The sequence below is a fragment of the Falco peregrinus genome, chromosome 10 (genome assembly GCF_023634155.1).
Source record: "Falco peregrinus isolate bFalPer1 chromosome 10, bFalPer1.pri, whole genome shotgun sequence".
Lineage (NCBI taxonomy): Eukaryota > Metazoa > Chordata > Aves > Falconiformes > Falconidae > Falco > Falco peregrinus.
The window spans coordinates 32,101,137-32,117,501 of record NC_073730.1 but is presented as its reverse complement, the minus strand read 5'-3'; the positions used below and the strand labels follow the sequence as shown (position 1 = coordinate 32,117,501).

The 16,365-nt window shown below is 41.1% G+C and overlaps 1 protein-coding gene across 4 annotated transcripts in view; it reads right to left on the bottom strand.

The window, feature by feature from the left end:
* The window catches only part of PATJ (PATJ crumbs cell polarity complex component), a 157,139-nt gene that overhangs the window by 11,603 nt on the left and 129,171 nt on the right, over nt 1–16,365 (bottom strand). For all 4 annotated transcript variants that reach the window (XM_055815167.1, XM_055815169.1, XM_055815168.1 and 1 more), the window contains exons 35-39: nt 9,551–9,634; nt 7,392–7,585; nt 5,439–5,586; nt 4,223–4,309; nt 1,266–1,383 (exon numbers count right to left, since the gene is read on the bottom strand). In XM_055815167.1, the coding sequence (XP_055671142.1) occupies nt 1,266–1,383; nt 4,223–4,309; nt 5,439–5,586; nt 7,392–7,585; nt 9,551–9,634 (631 nt within the window). The remainder of the gene's footprint in view (nt 1–1,265; nt 1,384–4,222; nt 4,310–5,438; nt 5,587–7,391; nt 7,586–9,550; nt 9,635–16,365) is intronic.

Here is a 16,365-nt window from a genome sequence, read left to right as displayed (position 1 = left end):
CGCCCATTGTAGTGCAGCCGCTGCTCACTGCAATCTATTGAATAGCAGTACTCTGCTGGCCTGAAGAAAAGCCCTATTGTGCATTTCACTCAATTAAAGATTGGCTTATTATTCATAAATCACAGCGTCCCTACCACAAAGGGTAGGGCACATGGCTAGTCTGAGACCGCTGAGGTTCCATTGACTTCCTCTTCTAATTTGTGCTGTATTAGTAAATAATAGACAGCCAGAAAGTCTGGCTGGTATATATCTAGCCATAGGACATTCAAAAGTACACTCTCTCTCTCTCTCTCTATATATATATATATGTATATAAAGAAAGATAAAAAAGCAACACTTCAAAGCAATCATTTGAACTGGGACTAAACAGCCTAACAAGCTGATGGTGTAGGCAGGTTCTGGGCTCTGCTATACCAACTCCTATTTCTATCAGATTTAATTAAATTATTTTAAGAACTTTTTAGAAGGCAGGCAGAATTAGTTGCTTTCTCAAGTTAATGATTCTTAATAACACATATCAGTATTTCTCACCGCCATGCACGTGTACTTGTGCAGATAACTGCTATGAGCACAGAAGGCAGGACTGCGGAGGTGCTGCGAGACCTGAGGCAGCAGGAAGCCCAGCCCTGGGGATGCTGAACTGGGGCACGGAGACAGGCACTCTCAGGCAGGGTCCTTCAAAATGGCATGAGGGAGGCTGCCCAAAAAGCCACATGCCTCCTCCAATGCATGCAAACTGGCAGAAGAGATGTCTTCTTCTGCCCGTGGTCAGACGCAACTAAAGGTCACCAACTTCTGACGCAGGTCAGAGCTCACAAACGTGCAGGCTCTCCACGAGCTACTGCAGATTGTAGATTTAGCACTTGCTAAGTCTGCAAATTGCAAAGCGGGCATTGTGAGTTTCTCATTACAAAACACCCCTTTATACACTCAAGAGCAACATATAAATGAAGTGGTGGCAGCTTTATTCCCTGAGAAAACTCTTTCTAATGCGAGAACCTTGCCTGTGCTAAGCCTTTGACAAGGGCATCGGGGAATAGCAGGGCACAGGAATTCTGCACTTTAAATAGAGGAGCCATTACTCTACTAGTAGACATAAAAATAATGTCATCTGCTGGAAAGTGTTCAGGTCTTAAAACATCAGTGGTGCGTCTTCTGGGAGGCTGAGTAGGAAAACCAGATTCAAGCATTCAGTTTTGTTTTTAAACCAGCACAAATATAAAGCAAATAACACACAGCTATTCTGACAGCTGTCTAGATTATACCTGAGTTTCTCTGAGACACATCTGCTGAAGATCTTTTTGTGCTGACAAAATTCTGTAAGGTAGAGAGGACCGGAGCAAGCGCAGGGTGGAAGTGGCTGTGGACACTGTGCTGGCTTGCCTAAAGTTAAAAATAAATCAAAACCTGTGAGTCAATCCCAAATGTTAATTTTAAACCAGTTCCTGCAACACATGGGTGCAGCTGTGCTCTGTGCCAACCAGGCTGGAAATACCACATTGGCCACGCAAGTGCAAACCCCTCCAACTTTGTTTCCAAAAGGGGAACCTACCAAAATCTGTCCCCAGGCTGTGGGCACTCCCATAGCACTGCTCCCAGTACTACACATTGCACTTTACACCCTTAATGTGCACACCTTGTGTATGTCAGTACGTTGTTCATCTCTGCTCTAGAGGGCATAAGGAAGAAGGATTAACCACCTCTTCTGCTTATTCCCAGTATGTCTCAAACCTGACGAGAAGGGAAGACGATGGCTGCTGCTAAAGCTTGTGGGCATCTTTCCCATGATACACCCACCCCACAGGCATGATAAGCACACGTGAGGCACCCAGCAGGACACAGCAGCTCCTCTCACACAAGGTGGGCACAACACTAACACCCATCTTGTTACAGGGCAGTAATCTACAGGCTTTGTTATTTTAGCCAAATATATTGTCTGATTATAAGGTCCCGTAATTGACCCTGCTCCTTTCATTTGACCAAGAACCTACTCGTATCTCCAGAATAACATGCCAGGTGACAAAAGGGAGAGCCTCCAAAGATGGCTGCTCGTGCATGTTACCAATTCTTGGCTGCCCATTTCCAGCCCTCCTTTTCCCTGTCTCTGCACCTGGCTTTAACTTCAGACTGTCCCTCGAGGAAACGTAATTATCAATTTAGAAGTGCATCTGAACAACAGGTTTCACTGAGGGCCAGACCTTTTCAACTAAACTGCCTTACACAAAACAAAGATCTGGTCTATACTTCTTCATCCACAACAGAGCTTTCTCCCTCTAAATGCATTAGGCGGTGAATCAAAAGCTCTGGCAGCATTTATTCTAACCGACCAGTGTGCAGCTGTCAGTGACGAACAACAGGCAGAACACAATTTCCACCTCTAGTTGCCAATTCATGGGTCAGTTAACATAATTTGCAACGCACGTGAAAGAAATCACTGTCCTGCACCACAAGGCTTATACTTCTACCATTAAAGGTATGCAACAGACCAAGAAAAAAGCCAAGTGAGGACAAAAGTTCTGGATGCTCTTGGCCAGCAGCTTCTAAAACATGGCTTGCAGTTGTGCAAATCATTCAAGCTGATTTGCTGTATTATTTGCCAAGGTTTTTACAACTTTTGGAATGGTTTTACTGAGAAATATTTATTCAGTTTTCAAAATCACCAAGTCACTTAGGAGCAGGGAGATCAAGGCTCCCAAATGACTCTGCATTAAGAACAGTAATTAAGATTTCTTGTGTTAGAAGAAATAGAGAGATTACCAGGTTCCTGCAAAAGCCTCTTATGCTACAAAGAAAGAGGGACGACATTGTTTGATCTGATTTTTTACCTAGAGTAGCATTAGATACTATGGCATTTTGCTTCTCTTCAGCTATGAGTTTTACATAGTAAAACTGGGTGGATAATTTTTAACTGTCACTTTTTGATTACATTGCTTTTGCTTAGGCTAGCTGTTGATACAATGACCAAAAAGAAGTAATACTGAAGAGTGTTGTCTTTATGTAATGCAAACAGTATAATTTTACTCTGTTATTTCATTTCTCCTTGCCTGCTGCATGCATGCAGATGTTTCTCCAATGTTATTTAGTCATTATTTTGAAAGCTGGGCTTAGCCCAGCTGCTCCTGCATGGCTTTAGCCCTCCCTGATAACTTACCCGCCCAGACAGCAGGCTGGATCACTGCTGGCCTTTAGAAAGTTAAGAAATCACACCACGTGACCATGATTTTGGCATCCTTTTTGGGTTGTTCATGCATGATATCAAGGACAAAACTCCCTCTTACTGACCTCCTTAAAAGCATTCCTGCTTTAACCCACATCCCTGCTAAGCCTCCTGCGGGTCCTCCCCTCTGTTTCCAAAACCAAACCCTTCTTTTAGCATTTGTGGAGGCTGGGCTGGATCCCACCAGTGTGCAGCCTCTCCTGTCTGCTCACACAGTGTGAGAGGGAGGTGTGCAGGCAATGTCCCCCCCGTCCCTGAGAGCTGCCCTTGTGCACAGAGGGGTCAAAATATGCCATGGCAATAGCACTGCTGTGAACCAGAGTTGTCTCTCTTGGGGACTTGAACATAATGGCAAAGCAGTCAGTCTTTGGAAGGAAAATCCATTAAAAAAAGTTTTCTAGAGTCATCTTGCCTTGCTCTTCTCCCTTGCAATACTCAGACTTTAATACTAATGGTATCAGTGTCTGAGCTGATTGGGGGACGCAGGGAGAGGGGGAAAAGCCCTGCACTGATTGAAAAATGAATTGTTGTCCTCGCTTCAGGTAAAAAGCAAGTGAAGCAGGAAATTGTTCTGTGTTTTCTTTGAGAGGAATGCAGATCTCATGTGGTTCTGCCATAAGATAGGCAAAGATACAGTTCAGTTTCATTAACTCATTTTGATTGACAAAACAGCTGCAGAAAATATGTTCAGCATTCTTTGCAGATCCAAAAAAAAATTTCTGGGCATCATCATTTGAGAAAGATATTACATACTTTTGGTGTGTCTCAGGAAGACACTCCTTAAACAAAAAAAATACATTAAGTAGTTCTTCTACTTAATCAGCATTTTAGCATGACACTTACTTTGCAATTCAGTACACAAAATTATTGCAGTAAATGTTGTTGCACATCCTCAGCAGTAAGTGTCTATGGAAGGACAGAGCCTCACGTGCATGCCTGTGCATTGTCCCATGCCCTGCCCTGCCCTTCACAGCTCCATTTTATACACATGAATTTGTCACTAACCTGACTGTTTTGCGATGTTTTCCGTGATGACAGCCATGATCCAGCTCGCAATCTCCCAAGCTCAAGATGCACTAGGCCTTGGGCACACTTGGAAAAAAAAAACCATCATGTACAGCATTTAAGCAGACTTACAATATTTCACGCTCTCCTGGAGAGAATTATGTTTATATTCAGCACCATAACTCCATGCAGAAAACCACAAGGAATGCTCAAAACATTAACATTTGTATTTAGACAATACAAAAAGTGCCCATCCCTGGATTTAGGTTTATCCTGGCTGCTGAAGTCAGTATGAATCTTCCTACTGGCAAACTGTAGATGGGCCAATTAGTAATAATAAATAGAAAGTCCTCGACTTTTAACAGACATTTGCCACACACAATACCCATGAAAAAAACTTCAGAGTAAAAATACTGCAGAAAAAGGTGAATTTAACACATATGGATTCAATTTAATAATATACTCTTGTATTGCAGATTTCCAATTCTTAAATAGGTAAACTTTTGGCCAAGTATCAAGCCCAAATGGAAAAAGCAAGGAAATAATTAGCCTTTTCCTTCAAGAACAAAAGAAATCATATGCAGAAACACTAGTGGTGATGGCAAGGAAAAAGCCCTTGTCTCCAGATGCAGTTTTGAATAGAAACGGGTCTGCAGCATCTCTCCCACCTGTCCTTTCAACCTTGGTACAGGCTGCCAGGGCTGGGAAACATACGGAGGAGCTAACATCAGGCACTTGCAGCCAGGCCATCCCCTGCTCTCTCCTCCAACTCAAGAAGCCACGTGCTTTTTAATGGAAAAAGGCAACTTCTCCCAGACTACAATTTCAGCCTGTAAGATGGAAAGCTGTGCTGAAACGGATTTAAGCTGCCATTTTATAGCTGCAGGTCAGTACAGCAAAGCCAAAGGCATTTTATTTCTGATATGCAAGCCTCTCGGGTATCCAAATATTTTTCTAACATATGAATAGACAGTTGTGTTTTCAAATAAATGCCTAAATACTACATGTGTCTGTTTTCCCACTTTGTATCATCTGACTTTTAGAAATAAGTGGTGAAGTGATTTTAAATGAATCTACAAAAGGTATTTCAGATGAAATTTCTGTCTTGGTGATCAGTTTGAGCTATCCTGTGTATGTGTAAATAGCATTTCAGGATAATTACCTCGCATAGTATCAGTAACTGCAATTCAGTATCATAAATGTATTACGTACTCACCTTAAGTATAGTGGCAACAGCCTCCTGTGAGGCATTTCTCATATCCTCTCCATTTACAGACAAAATCTGATCTCCTTGAATTAATCTTCCATCTAGGTCTGCAGCTCCTCCTTTAACAATGTCAGAGATAAACACTCCACTTCCATTTCTAACAATGCAAGAAGCATATGGCTAATTACACAATCCAATATTCTTTGGGAGACCAATTTAGATTACTTGCATTTAAGAGACATTAAAAGAAACCTGTGAGCAGAGGAAGAACTAGTTTTACACCCCACTCAACCACGTAAAAAAAATCTACAAGTTTTAAAACCAAGGCATGTCTTGCTATATTTAAGGCTGTCTTTCCCCTTGAACCATTTGTTCTGACTGTATGATCCATAAAGATTCATGAAAAATACCACTTGAATTAATAAAAAGCAAAGGATCGGTCTAAGATGGAGTTAAACTATCTCCTGATGTGCCTGAAATGAATTATGCAGCCTCAGATACTTTTTCCTGTATTCCCCCTAAAGGGTCTGCTCAGTTTCTTTCTAGAAGCCTGGAGGCCCTCAACAGAAGAACAGGGAGGTCTGCAGAAAAGACTTACAGTTTGCACACAAGTTATGCAGCAGAAAATCCAGCTTTGTGGCTGTCTGCCTGCAGCGGGCAGTGAGGCTTGTGAGAGCAGCAGGCCATGCAGACGAAGGGGAATGTATTTATTTATCAGCTCCAGCCTCCTCGTGGCGGAGTCCCCTCCCAGAGGCTGCAGACCCCTCTGTGCTGGCCCCAGCTCCCAAGGCTTGCTATGGTGTGAGCTGGTGCCAGCTGCAAGGCCAAGATTTGGTATTTGGCATCCTTCACCCTGAAGGAGACAACACTTCACAACCTGAATTACACCTGGGTATCATTTAATCGACTTCAGAAGCTGGGCTCTGAAGTGGAAATCCCTACAAGTGAAGCACTTAGCAATAGTACAGAAAGTTTTGCACAGAAGCAAACGCGGGAGGGCTGCAGACTGCGATTACCATCTGTAGGGTAATTTACATAAGCTAAATTAATTACCCAACCCGCAATCTGCTCGCAACACCTGGGTTAAACATTGCCACTCTTGTAAAAAACTGCTGTGGAAACTTTACTGACCATACGCAGTCAGGATAATGACACGATGATTTGTAATTGAGAAAATAAATTTTGTTTGGCAATACAGAAGAACAACGACATGACTCTTACGCACTAACACTGAACAAGTGCTCGCCAGTACCATGCCATAAATCTCTGCTAGCAATGAAAGATTAAATCTATCAGTGCTCTGGTTCAAATGATCTAGTAGCAATGGTTTAGAAATATATCAGTAAAAAGTCACATTTTATTAAGCAGCTGTTACCTACCATCATATCTCAGATTCTGCTCTGTACTCACACAACTGCTGTCTACAGTATCGTACAGTCACTCTGATACTGTTCAGGATTTAGGTCTAACCCAGCCTCTCATCTTCCACTGACACTGGTCCCTTTGAACCGGAGTCAGAGCTAGATCTAACTTGCAAATCCATTTTCAAAAGCATATCCTGGTATTTGAAAATAGGAAGGTATCTCCCCCCCTTCTGAAATCAGAAAAGCCATGGTTAGGGCCTCCAAGCCCCAGACAAGCTACACTGAAGCCATCAGAACAGTGAGCTCCCAGTTCACATGCCCACTGGCCACACTCACTCCAAGTGAGACACCTGCTTTGCACTGCATGCTAGGAGCTCTCCCAGGCAGTAGCTGCCTTTGTTACACCAGTGTGGTGATATCCTGAAAGAGCAGCCAAGATCACAGCCCCATGGCAGCCTTGAAGATCTTTAGATACCAAATTCTGTTCCTTACAGTCTTGTTTTATTTCATATTCCATTTAATGGCTACAGTTGTTCACAGGGCAAAAAGCAAAATATTTCTCATTTTAAGTGTGGTCCTATCAGAGAGACACTCTTACCGTTTTCCAGCTATGCTGAGCCCCAGTCCTCGGCCTGTTTTCTTTTGTATATCTACATAGAAAATCTCTAAGTTTTCTTCATCTTTGTAATGTGCTTCATCTCTATAAACAACCAGCTGCACCTTCTGAGGCGTCTGTCTCAGTGCAGTGATAGCTTCTTCATGGCTGGCATTTCGGAGATCGATCCCATTCACCTGAAATAATCAGTGTTTTCTTTCCAAATGACATGTATAAATGATCTTTTCATCACACCCTACCCCTGTGTGACAGCACAGATTTGTCAAATTGACACCCCTCGGCACTCTAATTTAGTGCTCTCATTTCCAGAGGGCCGAGCTCCTGGATCTCCTACAGAGTATGAGTTTGGTGCTTTGCGCCACTGCCTAGAATAAATCACAATAATCAAAACATTTTGGCGTATAAGTTTTGTGGGTGTTCTTCCCTTCTTTTCACATGCTGAAACCTCAAAGACTCCTTCTTTCTTACAACCAAAAAGTGAGATGTGCTTCTTTGAGCTTCCTGTATCTCTTACTGCTCAGATTCCTTCTCCTCTGGCTCTGCACCACCACCAAGCCAAAGGCAGAAGGAATCAGAAACATTAGCAAATGGCAATGGCAAAGCCCAGGCAGGACACATTAAATAGTTATTTTGCTTTGTTCCAATAGATGGCACACAAGACCGTTCCTGAAGCACTCAATTACATTTCTCTTATGATAACCTGAAAATGTTTTAGCATTTTAGTCATATCAGATAGAACATGAAGTTCTCATTGGATGTTCAAGTAATAAAAAAAACATATTGCAACCTGAAATTAATCTCCTAATTTTGCCAAGATTAATCCACAGACACCCTTTAGGGTGTTGCCAATATTCTGTTGACAAAATCATCTTTTATTTCTTAATATCAATGCTTAAATATTTTTGAAGTCTCTTTAGGAAGCATCATGAACTGTAACTGAATAACAATACAATGTTAATCCATTTACATAACATAGTAAGTTTTAATGCAGTGAAAAAATTTCTCAGTATTTCAAGATATGCAAACTTATAGTCATACTTAATTTTATGTTAAGGTAATTAAGCCTAATCTATAACAATTCTTCTTTTGTACCAGTTCTGCACACATTTATTTGTATACTGCATCAGTATTCTTTTCTTGACACAGGCATCTATGTGTACTTTATCATACTAATCTGAAACTAATTCAGAGTAATCTTTTTGATTCATTAGTACAACTTTTAAAAGCTGAAATAATAACAATATTATGGCACACAAACATTAGCACTTTCCTGTTTGGCCAGAGAAGAATTAATTAACCTTCCCCATTTTTATCCCCTAATTATTGTGCTCTGTTAATACACAGTTATTTATAAAATGAAAATAACATTCGGCCTTAACGCTAAAAAAAATATTTTCAGTGCAAGAGCTGTAAAGACAACTCCCCAAGCACCCCTTGCTATTTTTCTAACCCTACACACCAAAACCTTAATGGCCATGCTGGGAATTTGTCCTGATCTGACAGCAAGACACTGCAAGCAGCTGCTGAACCCCTGCCTGACTCGTTTCATTTGCAGACCAACACTTCTTTCTTAACCCTTTCCCTCCTCGATTTCCATGCTTGTCTGCAGGAAAAACACTACATTTATTCAGAGAAATAATTCTGTGTGTTCACCAGTTTTATGAACTGTGGCCTGAAGGAGAAGGTAGCTCCCCCAGCAACGCCACGGGCGGGCACTGTTTTTCAGCAGGGATGCTCACAGCGATGCTGCAGCCACCCTCGCCTTCCCGCCCTGTGTTTGCCCAGCTCAGCACTTCGTTTGCAGGCAACGCAGAGATACTTGAGCGGCGGCGGTAGCGCAGGCCTCCAAATGAAAGATTAAACAGATGAATAATACTGAGCTATTGGACATGACAGCTGAACTATGTAATTCGAGAACTGCCTTGCTCAATTAAATTTAATATATTCTCAATTTGTACCTTCAGCTTATATGAATATATAAGGAAATATGAATTTGTCAGGACGTTCTTAGTGACAGAAAAGAAGCTTCAAACACAGATTCTACTCAATGATCTTTCTTTCCCCTACAACAAATCTGACTGTGTTGAATACAAGTATACATGACAAAGACATAAGCAAGCACACACACACAGAGACTTTACCTCCAGAATCTGGTCGCCAGCCCAAAGCCTGCCATCTCGGGCTGCTGCCCCTTCTTCATAAACTTCATGGATCACTATGGCATCCTGCGGGAAGAAGGGGGTGGCATGAATCCTCCCTCCCAAACAGCCTGCAAAGTGGCAGCCATGACCTGTCTCTCACAGCCTACCGCTCCACAGTAAAAAGGTACAGCGCGCCATGTCAGGATAAGCAAGACTGTTACACAGATTTTTTTTTTTTTTTTTGTTAAATATTTTGGGATAAGAAAATTACCCCTGTAATCAAAACACAGACAGACAGTAAAAAGGTAAAAAGGATTTTGTTCACCACTTCAGGGTAGTCTTGTCTAGAGCTTCTTAGGCTTCCATCATTTTTATACATTGGCATCAGCAGTATGTGAACTCAGTGTGAACCGTTGTATTAATATAGTCTACTTTTTATGATATTATTTAAAACCAGATTCTTTGGAGCTATGAATATTTTTAGGGACTTGGCATAGATCTCAGCTTTAAGCAAGAACTGAATGCCTTGTGGTAAATAGCGCTGGTTAAATCTGTAAGAAATGAAATCCAGAAGAAACGAACAATGGCAAATGTTAGTTTATTACTGAGGTTGGAAAATGTAGGCAGTGGCAGATGTAGCTTCAGGGAAGGTTTCAGTGATTTAATCTTATTGCCAGCAATAGATGTCCCCAAAGAAAAAGCACTACAAAGAACATACTGTTCTCTTGCTGGTGCTTTCCCTTTGCATTGTTCTGGTTTGTTTCTTTTTTTCCCCTCCTGAAACAAATAGGTGAACATCCTGCTACAGCACTTCAGCCACAGTCCTGACAGCTAGCAGGATGGGACACTTCACTGTGCAAAATGTGCTCCCCCTCCCCTCTCCAATGTCACCAGCAAACACCCAGCCTCAGAGCAGAACCGGCTTTACTACAAACTCTCAAATGGTTCTGGATAAATATGTGGTGATTTTCAATTAGACATGTAGGTATCGGATAACCCGTTCTCAGACAAATATAGCCTCCAAAACAGCTACGGTTGTGAAGCTCCTTCACCGGTTTGATGTACAAGTCAAAGAGGAGACTTTCCGCAGCATTTGCAACAAAAGGCAGCGAGGTCAGCAGCGTGTGAGCCCCGCTGTGCACCGCCTTCCTGGAGCAGGAGCAGGAAATAGCTGCTGGGGTAGAACAAAGTACCTTCATGTTTTGAAAACACTGTTAGATACTACATCTCTCATCACCAAGTTAACTACCCCCCCCTCCATGTTGCCTGGCAGTCCTTTCCCAGCACACATGGTGCATGTTGAACAGAAAGAAAACTCAAATGCCCTTAAGCTAACGCTCTGATCAAGACAACATTGAGCACATTATTCTCTTTCATTCCCACTACACCTTATTTAATGATGTGGACTTGTACCTACAGCCACTCCACTGCTGCTGGAGCACAGCACCACTGTCACAGGCTTTCCCTTTGATACATATACACCAATCACTGAAAAAAGCCTGAAGGATTTTAATCACAAATGGATTACAACTGATACAAACATCCCAGATGGAGGAAAAAAGATTTCAATCTACATAAATGAAGGCAAAATACTATGAGCTGTGTACCAAGGTAATTAAGAAAATCAAAAGAACAATCTGATTAAAAAAAAATTGTATATATATACACCCCACTGGCAGCTGCAGGGTTTTCTTGAAATAACTGAAGCAGCTATTGCCAGGGGAACAGAGTATCATGCACGTCCATCTCAGCAGCATTGCCGAAATCCTCTGCTATGTGTCTTAGATCTTCTCTCAGTTGTGGGGTTTTGGCTGTTGTGGAGGGGGTTTGGGGGGTTACCTTTGTTTTAAAAATGATCATGTAACTCTAAGTCAATACGACAGACTTTTGCCTGGGTAAAAGCCAGGAGGGTGACAGTGATGTATATTTTTTCACCTGAGGCTGATCACGGGTAACTTTGACAAAAAGCTGAGTCTGTGGTTTAGAACTTCCACAGCACACTTCACTTTTAGTTTTTTAAACACTTTACAAAGGAAGGCATTTAGAAGCGGCCAGTGAGATAACACAAAATATCAACCAGCTTGTTCAGACAGCATCATTCAACGAGGACACACTAGGGCAGTGGATGAACATGAGGTTTGGTAGAAAAAATAGCAATATGACCATGTAACAGCAGACTGGGCATGTACACAAGTGGTCAAATCAAACACTTTCAGACTGTATCTAATGTGACATTTCCTAACCTCTGAGCAAGGGGCTTTCAATCACATTTCTTTAAGTTTGTTTTCCATCTGCAGTCGCTTTAAAAATGGTCAACAAACTGCAGTTACCAGCTTCTCCTAGTAATGCATTATTAAATGTAAAACTGCACATACCTAAAGGTCAGATTCAGGAACCACCAAATATTATCAGTTTGAATAATCTGCATCATCTATTTAAAAAGGCAACAATCCAGTATTACACTGTGGTTCCTGCATGTGTTAGAAGCCAGACCTAGAACTAGAAATATATATGGCATGAAAAGGTACATTCCTGTTCAGTTTATGCCTACCCCGAAGAAGGAAACACCTTGCTGACTTGCCAAAGCACTGTTTTTCTTAACTATCTTAGTGTAGTTGAATCAAGTGTATCAAATCAATTTAAACCAGAATGAATCAATGTGTAAAGATTTTTAAATAGGCCATAAGCATAAATATGAGAGTCTTACCTTCCTTAGTCTGTAAACTATGATAAACAGACATCTTTCCTCCGATACCTCTGGGATCAGCTTAAAGTACATTTAACTCAGAAGTAATCTTTTTTTCACCGGATCTAGTGGGATCTGGATAAGACTCTGTCAGTTTTGATCATCCATGACAAATCACTAAAACCAAACTACTGATGCTGAACTTTTAAAATTATATCACTATTTTAAAGATGTTTACAAAGTAACAAGATGTAATGTCATACCACAGCCATCTAAGCCCTAATCTGCAATGACTCTATTGACATGCTACAGATTTAAGCTGTAAGACTGCTCAGTGCCTCAGAAAAAAAAACAACCCTAGGGTCTATAGCGACTAAAACAATGCACAGCATTTATTTAAAGGATAAGTTTTGGTTACTGAATGTCTGAAGCTCCTGCTCACTAGCTTCAAATTCAGTTGCATGCTTGTTATCTCTAGAAGACAAGGTCTAAAATAGCTCAAAACCCATCAGTCAAGAGGCAGGAAGGGAAAGTGGCGTCAGTGTTCAACTAGAGGTTGTGAATTTATGGTGGCTCTGGACAGATTTTCACTCCCAGCCCTCCCCATCTCTTTTCACTACCAGTTTCATATAGATTATGGCACTCCATGATACAGCTTGGCAGAGCTGCAAAAACTGTTCGTGCAGAAGGGGGAAATAAAAACATTCTCATATCAAGAATACAGTTGTTTAAAGAAAGATACCCAGCTGCTGAAAGCACATAATTCATAAGGTTTACAAATCCATTCAACAAACCAGAGCTTTAATCTTTGTATATTTTGACAAAGAATAGTCTGAGACTCTTATACAAATTGGGAATTAATGCAAAGTTGAACATTTCTTGTATGGGATGGAAAGATGCAGAACACAAACCAGGGCATGCAAACAACTTTTTTCCATGCTAAACAAAGCCCATGCTTGCAGGTGTAAACTTAAGACTATCTGACCATGAAAACAGTGAAAGACCAAGTAGAAGGGGATTTGTCTGCTGCCACTGAGGTTGCTGTCCTGGGCTAATTAATATTTGTATTGAAGGGCCTGCAGTCCAACGAAATGAATCTGAATGTACTGATACTATCTATACTGCATGGCTAGAAAAATCACCCACAAGCCAGAACAGTTCCCAAGGATGGCAAGAGCATACCTGGTTTGTATACAGTGTGCACCAAATCTGTTAACAAGCAGTAATGCTTACCAAGCCTGCCACACAGTATATCAGATGGTATTTTGTAAGGTTCTGATGTGAGCTGTGGGACAGCTACAGCCCTCTTGCTTTATCAGAACACCATGGTGACTGCACAGTCTTCTTGAGCTAAGGGAAGGTGCACAAGTAACAACTCTCACACTGACTCTGACAAAATGAGGTTTTGGCTGTGGAAGAAAAGGCAGGCAAGTAGAAGAGTTTATGGGGCCTCTTGGTTGACACCCTGAAGAAAAACATTGGTACAGAGCGAATGACTACCAAACAGTGAGGGCAAGACAACCTTACAGAAATCAGCACCCTGTCTAAGAATCCACTTATGGAAAACAGAACTTGTAAAACGCACACAGAGTGATCTACACTGCATTGCTCTCTACCTGAGGGAAGGGAACAGCCCTGAACTCTCAGGGAATCAGATCTCAACTCCCACCCCAAGCTGTGGATATTTTTCCTGTTTGATTTATTACAACTTCTGAGACCCGTTAGGGGAAGAATATCATACTCACCCATCAGCTGAGAGCACAAATAGAAATGCTAATGTTAAGAATTAAATTCAGTAAGACTGACAGCTTAATCTTTGTATCTTAAATGTCAAGAGCTGGTATGGCAGAGACCCCAGGCAATGACCACATAGCACCGTCTTGATGGAGCCTTTGGGAGAAAGGTGGTAAAGTCAGCTTCCTATTCAGGAAAATCAATGACCAAGCGAACCTTAAAAGCCTGCAGGACCATAAACAGTGGTGAGAAAGTCTCACAAGCTGTCTGGCTTAAGGCTAGGACTGCTCACACATTTTCTGAAAGTTTATAGCTTCTGAGCCAGTCTCTCTAGCATTTTTTGTATGCAGCTGTTCTTCAGAAGGACAAGCAGCAGCTTTCAATGCAGGTGCACTTTGCCACTGAAAATCAGCCCCCAGACTGTTATTCACAAATGCTGGGAGTAGAAGGCGGGCCAGTAAAAGGACACAAGACATCAAGAAGGCTCAAACATTAAGTACCATGGATATTTCAATGAAGTTCTATCATATGGGAAAAGGTGGATTAGCATGCAAGAAGGGAGATTTCAGAAGAACTGGAACAGAGAAATCCCCATATACCCAGTGTTGGCTGGATTAGACAAGGAGAAAGATCTGAATTTTGGTAGAGGCTTCTTGCATAGTACTGAATAGTCCTTAACTACTGCAGATCATTCATAACAAGCTATTTCTTTACCTGAGCTAATATTAACTTTGCTTTGAGTTTATCTCTGCTGTGCTATTTCAGGCTATGAGATCCAGCCATTATTTTGATAGGATCAAAGGCGCTTCACAGAAGGAAGGCGAACTGTTACACATTGAAGACTGCAAGAATTGTCAGCACAGAATGACACCGGGTAAGGTATTCAGTAAGGAACTAGTTGCTTGAAAATCCCAGACCACGTTTTCCAAGATGTGCATTTTGAGGCAGTAATCATTAGACCAAAAATCCCCCAAACAGTCCTCAGAGTAGAAACCAGATCCACAGCTCTGCCCTCTAGTTACAAGGTTACCTCTACCACCAGAGCATTGCCAGCCTTTTGTCCCGGATCAAAGGATCATTACAGAGGGAAAAGGTGCCTGTCTCTCAGAAGAGACACTTCCGAGCACACACAGACAACAATGCTGAAAGTCCAGATCAAAACAGAGACACCAGAATTTTGGGAACCCATGTGGCTGGGCAGTGCTAGAAAGCTGGCAGGGCAAACCGTTGGAGTTACATGAATTTTATGTGCCTGTACCTCTGTTTCATCTGTAGTTAGGTGAACAAATCTTACCACTAACCATAACTATGTATTTGGTGTAAGAAAGGAAGCTTTCTGCATGGATTAGAATACTTTCCTAAGGAAGCAAAAAAGTAAGCTACATATAAAACAACGTTCAGGAAAATACGTTTTCTGATTTAGTTGACAAGTTGTGTTTTCCTAGGCTAATATTACACATTTCCAACAAATTTCCTACATAGCTACAAATGTTATACTAAATTAGTGTTTATTAAAGATAATAAAGCTACAAAGGTTTTTGCTGACTGTAGGATTAGAGATTTATCTCTTTCTCAGGGTAAGTACAATATCAGTAGTTATTTCCTTTTCAACTTTTATAATAGTTTGTCCAGAGTAGTAAAATTGTCATTTCATTTTTATAGGCTGGTTCACAGATAAAGTAGAAATCAACTAGTTGCACAGTGTGTTTCACTGAAGAATTAGCCCTGTGTAAGAATCCCTCAGTAGTTAAATCCAGCTGCTGGTTACTTGTAGACAGAGGAAATTACAAAAGTTATGTTATGATCTATGATCTTCCATTTGCAGATCTAAATGGAATCTAAAAGATAACGGTTCAGCCACAAAAGCTGAAGGTCAGCTCCAAGCAAATCACTTGACTTCTTAAAGGGGTTTATCTAATGCATCGTGCTGCATATTCCTCCTTCTAACACTCAAATATTTTGCAATTGCTAGCATTCACAAACCATTAACAGGCACCTCAAATCCTAAGCCAAACACTACTGTAATAAAACAGGCTATATAATGTAAAAATGTATTACCATGTTAATGTAAAAATGCTTTGCATTGCATGATACTGAAAAACTTCTCTACTCAAGGTCAAAACAAAAGGTCTGTTTCCCATTTAAGAACAAGCCCTTGCAAGAGATGGTGTTCACTTGCCAACTTCCATAAAAAAGATTAATCCACAATATCAATATGAATATAATTTTTCATACTAAAATACAGATTTATTTTAAGGAAGTGGATAATATTTGTATTACATTTTATAGGCCCCTATAGTTACATCTGGACCTTATTTATTTAAATTTTATTCAGCTTGCATAATATTTTTGCTTACAGTTATATTCTCTAAGATCAGAAAAGCTCAAACCTGAA